Raw genomic sequence first — 15,750 nt, forward strand, 5'->3', positions numbered from 1 at the left:
CTCAAAATGTGCGAAAGCACTTCATAGTCAATTGAGCATTTTTGACGTGCCACTGTTGTAACCTAGGCAACATGGCAGTGAGTTTGCACATAGAAACCTCCCAAAAATTTGATGCTGACTAGGTGATGTGTTTTAGTCATGTTGATTGATTAAAATTTTGGTTAGAAAAAGACGAGATGCTTACGTGCACAACCACACCCTCCAACACACAAGCACATATGCACAATACAGTTACTCTTCAAAGTAGTGTCATAACATCTAAGTGTATTGATTTTGTGCTGAAATCTCTGGAGTCAGACTCAAATGCACAACCTTCTGAATCCAAGGTAAGAGTGACCCATGATTAACATTACTATGCTGCACAGTGGCACTCTGCATCTTCCTACTTGTAAGCAGAAGTTGCTCCTAATCATTTCTGACTCAAACAACATTATTTAGTTGTACTGGACACAGAAACAAAAGCCATCAAAGCAGTTAATGGGCCATATAGTTTGATTGCTTCATCTAAGCAGTGTTTCTCAAAATATTGTCCAAATTGGCAGTGGGAGGGTGAAGGTGATAGTGTGGCAGACCGAAGGACAATGAGGGAGATTTTCCTGGGGCCTGTTTGCAAGTTCAGTGAATATAAAAATGAGGGCAGGTCAGAACATCACCCGAAAGGAAACCTGCCTGATTCCCTTCCATTTCCATTTCCGAAGGGAAATGTGGGTATGTTTCTTTACTGGGTGAGGGTTGTTCGCAGTCGTTGTGTACAGATCCAAGAAAGTCGTCATCAGTGCTGACATTCCCGAAATAAGGGAGAAATAATTGTACTGGTGTAAGGAAACAAGGAAATTTAGAGCTAATTAGACTTAACTTCAACACTGCAAAATGCACATTTATTACGTGGTTGTGTAGATGTAATATTTCTTCTGCTTCATAATTGTCCCAATGAAACTTGCAATAATTCACCTACTTCTTTTGGGATAAGGTATGTTTTAAATGGATGCTTTCCTTCTTTTGTTCCTTTCTTTATTGTAACTCTGAAACCAGGTAGCAGGATTGAATTTATAACAATTTGAAGTTTCAGTATTAAATACCCGCAGAGTTGGATGGCTGAGGTTAGGAGGCATCAAGTCGACACTACACTGTGTTTCATGTAGACTGTTCATTTTGGAATCAGCATGAAGTTGTAGGATATTGTAAAATTGTTGATGGCTCTGCTTCTCATTCCTTGCACTTGTGTGTGTTACTAACAAAAAGCTTTTGCCTCCTGCTTTCTTGCTGCTTGCTGTCACAGCTTGATCTGGAGGGTAATGTTGGTGCCTTCAGTTGTTCTCAGACTGTAAGTAAATCTTCTTCCTTAAGCATAATTTGCAATTGCGCTCAAATTTTATATCTGCCCTGATTGATGTGTTTTGTGTTTGTCTCTGGTTTTGAAAGATGCTAGCTTTTTTATATGAAGAAATATGAGCAGAGAACAAATCATGTGGCTTGATTGTTTTGCTGCAAAAATTGTTGCAAGTAATGTTGGGCTCTTCTGCCATCATTTAATTCTCCAGTAACTACGCTGGCAAATGTCAGAGTAATTTCTCACCTGAGACTGAATGGTAGGCCAAAACGTCTGGGTTCAACTCCGACCTGCCTAGAGGTTTGTCCCAACATGTCTGAACAGGTCGATTAAAATAATTACAAATAAAAACAAAAACATTGAGAAAATAAATGAAAGGTATCACAAGGCAGTGCAATCATATTACATGGGCAGCACAACAACAGTAATGTTACAGGGCAGGGATGGGCACAGGTTCGAATGTGTGGTCTGGTTGAGTCCTCATCTGAAGCAGCAGCAGTGGGAGTAAATAATGGGAGTGACATAGCTCAGTGAATCTGATGCTGCTTCACGTGTTGGTAACTGAGAACAGGGGACACAGTCTGAATTTTTGCTTCTTCTGAGAGCTTAAAGCTGTTAAGAAACCAAACCCAGAAATATACTGTGACGGATAATAGTAACAAAAACATTGTTTTTAAGGAAGTAATATCTCTACATACTCTCCAGGGGAAACTGTGCAATGAACTTAAAAAGATATACAACGCTAATGGTCCTTCTTGGACTGATGCTCCTCTGGGAATAAACCGTAATTAAATCTGCTTATATTTTTCTTTGCTTTTTCCAAAGTAAGAATAGTAAATCTTTTATGTTTTCCAATGAAACCTTATACTATTCAGTCTTTTTACATTATTTTCACCATAAAGCTTATTTATTTTAGTTAATTTTATTCCTTAAACAATTATGTTTGATTCAGTCCATTTTCTGAGGAAGAGAGAGGCAGCACTGAAATCTGTAGCTTTGTCCTTTCAGATGCTGCTCAATCAGTAAATGGTAAAACTTCACAATCTACCCTGAAGGCGTTCAACTAATTATGACTTTCTGTGCAAATAACTGCATGCATTTTGCTTGTTGTTAATTTTAAATGAGATCAGCTAATCAAAAACAGTTCATAAAAGGAATAGATGTTCACGTAACTTTCAGGGAAGGGTTTCATTTTAAAGGTTATTTTCAATATCCTTTTTGCCAACGGTGGCCATCTTTGCTGAGAGTTTGGGCTTCTGTTGCCTCTTATAATTATCCAGAGGATTTTAAGGGTCATATAGTGTGGGCTTCGAGTCAGAAGTAGATCGGCCCAAGTAGCTTCCATTCCATTGTGAAATGTAGTGAAACATTTTGGATGTTTTTAGGACATCTTTTGGACTTTTCAATGTGATGCCAATCCAAAAATGATGAGATCTTTTACTGTGATGGGGATTGAACTCATGACTTCTGGGTTGCTGGGCCATCACACCTGTGCCTTGGATTTACTAGAAACCCTAAAATGTGGAAGCAGGTTATTTGGCCCATCGAGTCCACATGGACCCTCCAAAGAGCGTCCCACCCAGATCCCCACCCCCCGACCCCCACCCACACCCCTCCCTCCCAACTCTATCCTGTAACTCAGCATGCCTAATCCACCTAGCCTGCACATTACGGGCAATTTACCGTGGCCAATGCACCTAACTTGCACATCTTTGGACTGTGTGAGGAAGCTGAAGCACCCAGAGGAAAGCCACGCAGGCATGGGGAGAATGTTGCAAAATCCAGAGAGACCGTTGCCAGGGCCTGGGATTGAACCCTTGGCGCTGTGAAGTAGCAATGCTAACCACTGAGCCACTGTGCCTCCCTCTCTCCTCTGGTGATAGCGGTGCTGTTATCTTGGTTAAGTTGGTTTATATACTTCACCCTGGATAGGCCAAGCCATTCTACTCAGCATACCAAAATTACTGATAGTATTTCTCGTGGTCTCTGTGAATGGAATAATCAAATTGTAAATGCAACTTTCATGTGTTCTTGGTTTTGATTATTCCTCCCAATCTCTGCAAGATAACAACTACAGTACAAGGAATTGTAAAAGCAGGCCTTATCACTGCCTGTTTTTGTGATACAAGAAGTTATGCTCTGAACAGAGATCAAACTGAGCAGGAGGGAGGCAATTTCAATAATGTTTGCACATTTTTGGTCCATCCCTTTGGATTTTGCTTGGATGAACAATGTATTTTTCTCTTGCAAGATAATAGTTACCAACCTTGCAGACTGTGCTACATTGACGCGGAGGTGGTGGTGTAGGTGTAATGTCGCTGGAATAATAATACAAAAGGCCCAAGCTGGGTTCTAGTTCAAGGCCCACCGTGACGGGTTGTGAAATTGAAACTCAATAAAAGCTGGAATTAAGAGCTGCTGTAACAATCGTCTATCATACAAGTCCAGCTGGTTCACTAATGCCCTTTAGTGAATTAAATCCGGTGTCCTCTGGTTTGGTCTACGTATGACTCCAGATCCACAGCATCGTGGCTGACTTTTGCCTGCTGATTAAAATGGCCCGGCAAATGACTCATTTCTATCAAAATGCGACAAAGCCTAAAGAAAGGAATGCAACTGCTTAGAACACTTGATGTACCTGTGATGCTGGAAGTAACACAATCAAACCGAGCCCTATTAATCCTTGAAAGTCATCCTCACTAACATTTTGGGGCTTGTGTGAAAATTGGGAGAACTGCTCCACAGCCCAGTCAAACAACATCTGCCACAGTTGTACTAAAAGAATCATACCCTGATGGCAACCTGGCCACCATCACCATCCTTAATATCAACCAGAGTTGACAAGACAATCAGGAAGGAGTTATCCTGGGAGGCATTAACATTTGACCTCCTCCCCCCCCCACCCCCCCCCAACTCCATGAAGTCTCACAACATTGGGTCAAACATGTACGAGAAAACCTTCTGATTTGCCACTCAACACCCCTGCTCAGCTGATGAATCAGTTCTACTCAATGTTGAACACCACTTGTAGAAAGTACTGAGGATGGCAAGAATGCCGAATGTGTTCAGGTTAGGGGGCTTCAATATTTCTCACCAAGTGTGGCTCAGTAGCACCAATACTGACTGAGCCTGATGAGTCCTAAACAGCATAGAAGCTAGACTGCATCTGCGACATGTGGCGCAGGAACCAACCCGTGGGAAAACTAGCCCTGACCTTATCCTCACCAGCTGGCCTGCCACAGATGCATTCATTATCATATCTGTAAAAGTGACCACCACAACTTCATTTTGGAGACAAAGCCTTGTCTTCATATTGAGGATACCCATCGTGTTGTGCGACATTGCCACGGTGTTAAATGGGACACATTTAGAACAGATCTAGCAACAACGAGATGCTATTGTCTTTCAGTGGCAGAAGTGTATTCAGCTACAGACTGTAACCTCCTGGCCTTCGCTTTCCATACTCGCCATTAGCATCAAGCCAGGAAGTCAACCCTGCATCAAAGAAGAGTACAGCAGGGCAGGCCAGAAGCAGCACCAGGCATTGATGTTGAACTCTGCAATCCTGCCACATAATGTTGGACAAAAAAACAAAATTAAATTATGGAGGAAGCTCCACAAATATTCCTAATCCACAATGAAGGGGGAGTCAAGTACATCAGTTGACACATTTACATCCATCTTCAGCCAAAAGTGTCAAGTGGATAACTCATCTCAGCCTCCCAGTGCCATGATTGCCAGTTAACAAGCAATTCATTAGCTTCACATAATATCAATAAACAGCTGAACAAAGAACAAAGAACAAAGAAAATTACAACACGGGAACAGGCCCTTCGGCCCTCCAAGCCTGCACCGACCAAGATCCTCTGTCTAACCTGTCATCTATTTTCTAACGGTCTGTGTCCATTTGCTCCCTGCCCATCCATGTACCTGTCCAGATATATCTTAAAAGACGCTAACGTGTCTGTGTCTACCACCTCTGCTGGCAACGCGTTCTAGGCACCCACCACCCTCTGTGTAAAGAACTTTCCACGTATATCTCCCTTAAACTTTCCTCCTCTCACTTTGAACTCATGACGCCTAGTAATTGAGTCCCCCACTCTGGGGAAAAAGCTTTTTGTTATCCACCCTGTCTATACCCCTCATGACTTTGTAGACCTCAAACAGGTCCCCCCTCAATCTCCGTCTTTCTAATGAAAATAATCCTAATCTACTCAACTCTCTTCATAGCTAGCACCCTCCATACCAGGCAACTTCCTCTGCACCCTCTCCAAAGCATCCACATCCTTTTTGTAATGTGGCGACCAGAACTGTACACAGTACTCCAAATGTGGCCAAACCAAAGTCTTATACAAGTGCAACATGACCTGCCAACTCTTGTACTCAATACCCCGTCCAATGAAGGAAAGCATGCCATATGCCTTCTTGACCACCCTATTGACCTGCGTTGTCACCTTCAAGGAACAATGGACCTGAACATCCAGATCTCTCTGTTCATCAGTTTTCCCTAGGACTTTTCCATTTACTGTATAGTTCGCCCTTGAATTTGATCTTCCAAAATGCATCACCTCACATTTGCCCGGATTGAACTCCATCTGCCATTTATCTGCCCAACTCTCCAGTCTATCTATATTTTGCTATAATCTCTGACAGTCCCCTTCACTATCTGCTACTCCATCAATCTTAGTGTCATCTGCAAACTTGCTGATCAGACCACCTACACCTTCCTCCAGATCATTTACATCTATCACAAACAACAGTGGTCCCAGCACAGATCCCTGTGGAACACCACTGGTCACAGGTCTCCAATTTGAGAAACTCCCTTCTACTACTACCTTCTGTCTCCTGTTGCCCAGCTAGTTTTTTATCCATCTAGCTAGCACACCCTGGACCCCATGTGACTTCACTTTCTCCATCAGCCTGCCATGGGGAACCTTATCAACCGCCTGAAGGCTTTGGAGACAATGGACTCTGATGACATTCCAGCAAAATTACTGAAGACTTGTACTTCATCCTGACTTGGAATTGTATTGTCATTCCTTCAGTGCCACTGAGTCAAAATTCCAGAACTCCCTAAAGTTAGAGTCTTTAAGAACAGCCAGGGCAGAAAAAAACTCGCTGGTGACTCTGAAGGACTTAAAGAGAAACAGACATCACTAATAAGGGTAAACGTCACAAACCTAATGGCAACACTCATCATGGAAGAATATAACAAAGGCTGGTGCACAAAGCATTTCAGACTTGCCAGAAAATGTGCAGAAACAGAAGAAAGCAAAGGCAAAGATACAGGCTGCATCACAAGTTGGTGGTTTGAGGAAGGGGTCCTGAGTCCAATTTGAACAGATGGACTGATCAATTATTGAGTCAAAATGGGCAATCCCTTGTACAAAAGGGGGATGTAGTCATTCAGGCTGAGCGGGTAATATTTTCTTAGAGTTGCAATTCTGATTGGGTTTCACTGCCACAGTGCACGTACCTTGAGGAAGGGCTAGAAAAATGAAACTAAGTGGGCTGGAGAGAAAACTTGGGAAATTGGTAACCAAGCCTCTGGCAGCAGATAAACATTGGGAAGTTTAGCAAACTTTCTATTAACCAACACCAATGGGACCAGGCAGTGCCAGTTGATCAAATAGTCCAGATAATCAAGAGGTATGTATAACTGCAGAAAGCCCTGACCAAGCAAAGTTTCGAGACATCAACATCCCTCAAAAAAATTTATGTGAAAACATCAACACACCTCCTGAAATCAATGTAAAATTGCACAGTAAGTAATAGAAACATAATACAGAGGATATACATATTACTGTTATGCTTTATTTTACAGCATTAGTACTCAAACATCACAGTATATAATTTTTGCCAGTTAAAACAAAATTTGCTGTACGCTTCTGATCTAATAGAGAAATTTATGAGGGGAGGATGGACAATACAGTGGGAGTGCATAACAAGTCTGCAAAGGGCAGGAAATATAGTAATGAAGTGTGAGAGAGCTTCCCTGCCACATTTAAAGATTTACAATGAGTTATACACCACTTCAATAGTATTAGTCAATTTCAGTTATTATTAAAATGTAAATTAGTTCAGCCGATTAGAAAACTAATCCCCATGGCAGGCTGATGGAGAAAGTGAAGTCACATGGGGTCCATGGTGTGCTAGTCAGATGGATAAAAAACTAGCTGGGCAGCAGGAGACAGAAGGTAGTAGTAGAAGGGAGTTTCTCAAATAAACCTCTGTAAGGTCACCTGTTAACCTCCTATGCTCCGGTTCAGAATAACACAGTAAGTATGCATTCAAACCCCATGCTGGCTGAGGTGGTTTGGTAGCCCATTTTCTTACCGAGTGGGTTTAGTGATATCATGATAAGAACCATGATTTGAAATGATCAACAATAAATGAACCATGAAGACATATGGAGAGAGAAGGAGAAAATGTGATGGGTGATATTGAATGAAAATACTTCACTCGAGAACCAGGAGTCCAGTTTTTAGTCTTGATATCTTCAGCAGGGTGCAACAAACGTATCAGGCACTCACTGGAGCAGCAGCACAGGAAACCACCCTGTACCACTAGTATTATTTACTCTTGTATTATGGTAAAATACGTATCTGCAACTCTGGATTCACAGGTTTATTCAGTAATTTTATTTCTTTTCATATTTGTGATTGCTTGTTAAATTGTACTTGCTTTAAACTGTGGATATCTTTTTCTCTCTTCATAGGAAATTGCAAATATCTTGGCCCAGAAACAGCTGCGATCTATTATTTTAACTGTAAGTCTGCAATAAACATTGGGAAAAGCCATCATTTATGCTTGAATAATGATTACATGTTTTATTAGAAAACGGCAATTATATACTACTTTTTACCTTTTATAATGTTTGAAGATGTTTCAAGAAAGCATGATGAGATAAAAATTTAAACTGAGTCAAAGAAGGAAATCAAGGAGCGAATAGGTTTAAGGAAAGTCTCAAGGAAGAGTTGGAGACTGACAAGTTGGAGGGTGAATTCCAGAGCTTAGGGCTGAGAAGCCTGACTGTTTGGCTACCATGAAGAATGCACAAAATTCCAAAGTTGGAAAAATCAGGGCAGTGACTTAGATATCCAGCCAACCAGGAATTCTGGTCTTGAGGAAGATGGCAGTTATGAAGACTTAGAACTATGGAGTCAAACAGCACTTTAAACTCAATAGACCCTTCTGTTCAACCAGTCCATGCTGACCATAATCCAAACTAAACTAGTCCCACCAGCCTGCAGTTGGTCCATGAACATCCAAACATTTCTTATCAATGAAATTACCTAAATGTCTTTTAAACGTTGTAACTGTATCTGCATCCACCACTTCCTCTGGAAGTACAATCCACACACAAACCACCCGCTATGTAGAAAATATTTCCCTGGTCTTTTTTCAATCTTTCTTCTCTGACCTGAAAAATATGCTCCCTAGCTTTGAACTCCCCTACCCTAGGGAAGACACCCTTGCCATTCACCTTTATCTACACCCATCATGATTTTATAAACCTCTATAAGGTCACCTGTTAACCTCCTATGCTCCGGTGAAATAGTCCCAGCCTATCCAGCAGTCCTAACAACTCAAACCCTCCATTCCCAGCAACATCCTGGTAAATCTCTTCTGAGCTCTCTCCAGCTTAACGATATCCTTCCTATAACTTCCTAAAAAAGGAACCACTCAGGGAATTGTCATAAATTGAACTTCTCAAATCGTCTTAAGTTGATTGAAACTGATTAAGTGATCGTTCAGATGGTCTGATTCCTGCAGGCAAAATATTACAAGATGCAGTGAATATTGCTTTCCTAAGACAAAACTTAGATTATAACGATCAATTAATTTCATTAGAAGAGCTTCTCTGTATCATATTGGCTGTAATGATATCAGTGGATTTTGTTACTATAACTGTAGGCATTGCGCATACCCAGTTTTCACCACGTCAGCAATGCCAGCTGTATTCAGCTATCTTGACCCTAAGCTGTTACCTCCATTTTGTCCATTAAAACATACATGTTTGACCAGGTTTTTGGTCAGCAACAGTATTATATGTCTCATTGTCAAATTTTCTTCATGTTCCTGTGAAGAACCTTAACTGTCACGAAAGAAGAATGAGGCTGGGAGCACATCAGCCATGATTTTATAGAAAAGTGGGACAGGGTTGAAGGGTTAAAGAACAGACGCCTGCTCTTGCCTTTTATGATCTTATGTTCCAGAGAGAATGTTGAGATAGAATTTGCGCAGGAGCTCTGAGCTTGACCAGATTATGCTCTCAATTATTGAATCAAATCTTAAATGAAGTCAAATTAACATCAGACTCATGGATGAGTTACACAGAGTTACATATCTCTGTAGCCTTGTTCAGTCTGACAACTCTCCATGATCTCTTTGCTGTGCTGTTCCAACACCTTTTTGAGGAAGGGAGTTACAAACACTCATGATGTTCTCAAGGGGGAGAAAAGTCTCATCCTTTTCTTAAAGAGGCAACACCTTATTTTTAAACAGTGACCTCTCAACCTCTCTCTTTTTCTTTTATATGATACCCCATCCAACACCTTGAGATATTTTACTTTGATAAAGGTGCTATATAAATGCAAGCTGTTCTAAACGTCAAAAGTACTCTGCAAATGCACTGATTGGTGTAAACTATCCCTGGCCTATCCCCCAGTGTAAAGTACCTCGAGTGTTGTAATTTTGAAATAAGTCAGAAAATGCAAGAAATACTCAGCAGGTCGGGCAGAATTCATGGGAGATGAAAAATAAACTTAACATTTCAGGTCAACGATCTTTGTCATTTGACGTACATCTCACATTAGAGTCTGTGAAACAGAAGATGCATATGCAGCCTGTGTTAATGGTGCACATGCTGGAATGCCATTCAGATTTCAACCCCTTGGGTGAAAGATTGGATTAGCCTTTTAGTCTTGTTTGTTCTTTAAAGAAGTCTGATAATGTTGTGACCACGACGATGTTGCAAATAAATGAACGTGCAAGCAAATTGTACAATAAGTTACCAATATTATTGTGTTTCTTTTTACCAAATTTAAAAGCTAACTTATTATTAAAGTTTCTACATTTAGTTAAAAAGGGAAATGCTTATTAAATTTAGAAGTATTGACATCAAAGATAAGTAATGAGAATTTGATATTACTTCCATCGGGCAACTGGACCCCTGGATCTTGAGTTAAATTTGACACTGTAGCTTTCAGCTCAAAACATTTTTGCACACAAATTTGTTGAAACTTGAAATTGAATATTAGCCCCGAGAGGAAAACACAGCACTTGAGACCAGAATGATCAGAGCAACCAACAAAACATCTCCTTACCAGAGAGATGAATGATCACTGGACATGAAATGTTGACTCTGTTTTCTGTTTACGGATGCTGCCAGATCTGCTGAGCTTCTCCAGCAATTTCTGTTTTTGTTACTGAAAGATAGTTGGAGACCCACCCACTTAACACAAGGTCAGACATGAAAATGTCTGCTGATGATTCCACAATTTTTTAGCTTCATTTACAATTCCCTAGATGCTGAAGCAGCCAGTGTCAATATGAAGCAAGACCTGAACAGTATCCAGGCTTGGCTGATAAGTGGCAAGTAGTATTTCACGCTGCACAGGTAACTGTTGATGACCACGTCTAATGAAAGGGAATCGAACATTCTCCCCTTGATATTAATGGCATTACCATTGCTGAAACCCTGCTATCAATATCCTGGGAGATTCAAAACTAAAAAGAAATAAAAAGATAATAAAATGTGAGGCTGGATGAACACAGCAGGCCAAGCAGCATCTCAGGAGCACAAAAGCTGACGTTTCGGGCCTAGACCCTTCATCAGAGAGAAATAAAAAGACACCACCTTTACACATTTGTCCAGAAACTGAACTGGACTTGTCATATAAATACTGTGGTTACTGGAACAAGAAATCTGTTGCGCTTAATTCATCTTCTGACTTCCCAACCTGTGCACCATCTTCAAGGTGCACGTTGGGAGTATGGTCAATTACTCTTCATTTGTCTGGAGAGTGCAGTTCCTATAACACTGAAAAATCTTATTGCCATACATGACAAAGCAGCCTACCTGATTGGCACCCTATACTCTTTAAAATTTATTCCCTCCACCACACTCAATAGCAGAAGTGTGTATAACCTACATGGTATTGTGCAGAGACTTTCCAAGGCTGCTTCAATATCACCTTCCAAACTTGCACCCTCTACCAGCTAGAACACCAAGGGGCAGCAGATGTACGGAACATCACCACATGCAAGTTCCTTTCCAAGCCCCACAGCTTCCTGATTTGGAACTGTATCACTATTTTTCATGTCACTGGGTCAAAATCTTGATCCTCCCTTCCTTTCTACAGCACTGTGGGTGTACCCCACTATGATCTACGGTGGTTCAAGAAAGGTGGCACATCCCATTTTGTCAAGGGCATTTAGAGATGGGCAGTAAGTGTGGGGTGAGCCAGTGATGCCCATCTTGTGTAAACAAATTAAAAAAAACTAAGGAATGCGATGGTTCTTTTCCATACAACTCCATGAGAGCTATACCGACTGCCCCCTGTCCCCACTTCCGTTGATTAATTAACATTTAACACATTGTTAAATCATAGAGTCCCTATAGTATGGAAGCAGACCATTCAGCCCATTGAGTCCACATCACACCCCAAAAAAGCATCTCATCCAGACCTCCCTCCCTCTCTCCCCTATAATGCTGCACGTCCCTGGACACTGTGGGCAATTTGGCACAGCCAATACACTTAGGCTGCAAATGTTTGGACTGCGGGAAGAAACCCATGCAGACAGAAGGTGGCTTTGAACTTGGGTACCTGCTGCTTTGAGGCAGCAGTGCTAACCACTGAGTCATTGTGCTGCCTATGGGTGCTTCCACTTATAATTTCTAGTCCTGACTATGTGCAGCATGTTTTTTTCCATATCTACCACATAAAAGAAGGTATGACATTTGATGTGTGCCATTAATGTGGCATACAGTGAGATATCATTGGAAGTTAGCATCAGAGCAGCACATTTTGGACAGCAGCTTTTGGATGTTCACATTTAAATATGATCTGTACCTTATCTAAACTTAATGCAGCATTTACCCATAAATAATGGCATATGCGTGTGTCTCACTATTATGTTGGTAACTGACCCTGGCTGATCATTACAATTTTCATCTAACAGACTCAGCTTACCTCTGATTTCTCCACCAATCTATTCATACAAAATTCTGTTTAAATAACTGGGTAAAATGTTGAGCACTGAATAAGAACCACACATTCAAAAATGAAAATGAGACAAATTAACTTCCTTCACAGCCTCCTGCTTTCACAGAAGGTTTAATCGTAAATTGTCCAATTTAACACACCGTTTACTCTACAGCCTCTGGAGCTGAAAATCCCAAAATGCTCATTCTTGGTCTCTCATCATCTGCGTCCTTCCACTTGATGAACTTTGTGTGCTCCATTTTATTGCACAGCTCTTCAAAAGGACGGAATATCGCTGTCTCACATTCAGACAATACTAACTTGTGCCTCAGAGTAATTCCATGGCCCCACCCCATGTCTAGACAGTCAATTTTAGATTCAAGAACAGTACCTTCAAAGTGCTTTTCTTGACTGTGGAATGCCCCATAGGATTTTATAGTCGTCTGCCATTACCAGAATGGCACAGGTTTATGAAGAATTAGACAGTAAAATTTCACTTAGTCCCTGAGGACAAAATTAAGGAAAACCACTTGGATTTCTGCTCCAGATCATTATTCAGTTGCCTTTGCTGAAAACTGTTGTGTGTCACTGTTGGGCTGGGTTGTGTTGCTGCATTTATTTGAATAATCTGGCAGCACTCGCTGTCTAGACTTATTTGTGAAGAATGTACACTCATTTGAAATACCAGACCACAGATGGAGCTGACTGAGCCAGAGTTAATGAATGAGTGCGCCCGAGAGAAAAGGGAAGAAATGTGCAGACGGAAAGAAATAGGTGTATTTATTAAAACACAAAACTGTCAGTCCAGAATGCACATGTAGCACTAGAAGGAATGCAGAGATGATTCTCCTGGATGCTGCCTGAGATGGAGCACTTTGGCTATGACGTGAAGCTAGATAAGCTCGGGTTGTTTTCTTTGGAGCAGAGAAGTTTGAGGATGGAATCTGATTGAGGGCATGGACAGGACAAATAGAAAGCAGCAGTCTCATTTCATCAAAGGGTGAGTAACAAGGGGCATCGTTTCAAGGTGAAAAGTAGGAGATTTATATAAAATTTGAGTAATGTTTTGAGCCAGTGACTGCCTAATAGGGTAGCTGAGGCAGGAAGCCTCACAACCTTTTAAAAGTGTGCAAAAAAACCAAAAGAACTGCAGATGTCGGAAATCAAAAACAAAAGCAGAACTGCTGGAGAAACTCAGCAGGTCTGGCAGCGTCTGTGGAGAGAAAGCAGGTTTAACATTTAGAATCCAGTGACCCTTCTTCAAAACTGATTGGAGCTAAGAAAGGGTTGGTACATGTGCTAAAGAAGGGGTTTTGGGGAGGGAGGAGGAGTAAATTTAAATGAGGAGATGGAGCGCAGAGAAAGGGAGAAGCAGTTGTGTAGACAAAGGAGTGGGTAAAGGTCAGTATAGCAGAATAACCAGCTGCTAATGTGGACAGTTCGTGGCTGAGAATGGGTCATTTATGGCAGTAGGCCATGTGATTACAAGGCCTATCGGGGTTGGGGTAAGGACATGGAAGAAGGTGCTCACGCCCTAAAATTCTTGAACTTGATTTTTAGTCCAGACAGTTGCAGATTTCCCAAGTAGAAAATGAGGTGTTGTCCTTCCAGTTTGCGCTGAGCTTCACTGGAGCACTGCAGCAAGCCTGACAGGGAGCATGTTGCTGTGTTAAAGTGGCAGGCAACAGATAGCTTGGGGTCATTTACCTCTCCAGTGGTAGTGTAGCTGAGCATGGATTGTGAATGGACTGCTGACCTGATTTTTCTTCATGAATTCTTTCTGTGCAATAGCACGTCATTCGTGGAACCCGGACCATTCAGACTGAAATGGCCCACCAGCTGTATGTTCTTCAAGTACTCACTTTTAACCTTCTGGAGGACCGGATGATGACTAAGATGGATCCGCAGGATCAGGTGAGTATTTTGGTTTAGGTCTATATTGATCAATGAGGTCTGTACAGTGATGATACCCCATCACTGTTTCATTCGGTACCAGTCAGAGCTGTGTTTAGAAGCTTCCTCATTGTCCAGCTGCTGTGTGCTACTCTCAGTCTTGATCCACTGACTGCCCCAAATGGCTTGGAATTCAGCTGACAGGTTTATTCAAAATCACCGGCTTTCACAGCACTGCTCCTTCATCGGGTGAAGTCGCTTCACCTGACGAAGGAGCAGCACTCCGAAAGTTTGCGATTTCAAATAAACCTGTTGGACCATAACCTGGTGTCATGTGACTTCTGACCTTGTCCACCCCACTCCAGCACCAGCACCTCCATATCACTGGCAAAGGCAGCACCTTTCGGTAATTATACTGAGATGATGATGGTGAGCTGCCTTCTTGAACTTTCATGTTGTTTGTTAGACTATTGCAGTTTGCATGTTGGTGTAGATAGGAGTTCTACTCGGATGAGGCAGGGTAATGACAATATTTAGTAACAAATTCCTCTGGATTGGAGTGTAGCTAACCCCACTATTTGAAAAAGGACATAGAATAAAAAAACAGACTGGTTAGCCTGAGGCCAGTTGTGGAGAAAATGCCTCTGCTCTTTATAAAATATCTAATAGCGGAGCACTTGGAAAACAATGACAGGATCTGATGAAGTCGGCATGGATTTACAAAAGGGAAATCATGTTTGACAAATCTGCTGGAATTTTTCAAGAATGTAAATAGTAGTGTTGATAAATCTGGTTTGTGGTTTTGTTTGGACTTACAGAAAACTTTTGATAAGGCCTCACTTAAGAGATTAGTATGTAAAGTTAAAGTGCATGGGATCAGGGGTATTTTACTGACATGGTTAAAGAACCAGATTGCAGCTAGGAAACAAAGGGTGCAAATAAATGGGTCTTTTCCTGAGTAGCAGGCAGTGACTAATGGGGTACTGCAGACATCTGTGCTGGGATGCCACCTATTCACAAAATATATGAATAATTTGGATGAGGGAACTAAATACAATACCTTCAAATTTGCCTATGACTCAAAGCTGGGTGGGAGTGTGAAATGTGAGGAGAATGCAGAAAGCTTCAGTGTGATTTGGACAAGTTGAGTGAGTGGGCAAATGCATGGCAGAAGATGTATAATTTGGATAAATGAGAGGTTATCCACTTTGGTAACAAAAACAGGAAGGCAGATTATTAGGGGCACAATAAGTTTGGGTTTCCTTGCACACCTGCCACTGAATGTAAGCATGTGAGGAAAGCAAAAGGCATGTTGGC

At 41.5% G+C, this 15,750-nt stretch overlaps 1 protein-coding gene across 8 annotated transcripts in view; it reads left to right on the forward strand.

The window, feature by feature from the left end:
• The window catches only part of elmo1 (engulfment and cell motility 1 (ced-12 homolog, C. elegans)), a 253,660-nt gene that overhangs the window by 121,509 nt on the left and 116,401 nt on the right, over positions 1 to 15,750 (forward strand). For 6 of the 8 annotated variants that reach the window (XM_059652979.1, XM_059652972.1, XM_059652995.1 and 3 more), the window contains 3 exons: positions 1,280 to 1,324; positions 8,049 to 8,099; positions 14,332 to 14,454. In XM_059652979.1, the coding sequence (XP_059508962.1) occupies positions 1,280 to 1,324; positions 8,049 to 8,099; positions 14,332 to 14,454 (219 nt within the window). The remainder of the gene's footprint in view (positions 1 to 1,279; positions 1,325 to 8,048; positions 8,100 to 14,331; positions 14,455 to 15,750) is intronic. The other 2 variants (XM_059652997.1, XM_059653002.1) reach the window with 1 other exon arrangement.

The sequence above is a fragment of the Stegostoma tigrinum genome, chromosome 2 (genome assembly GCF_030684315.1).
Source record: "Stegostoma tigrinum isolate sSteTig4 chromosome 2, sSteTig4.hap1, whole genome shotgun sequence".
Lineage (NCBI taxonomy): Eukaryota > Metazoa > Chordata > Chondrichthyes > Orectolobiformes > Stegostomatidae > Stegostoma > Stegostoma tigrinum.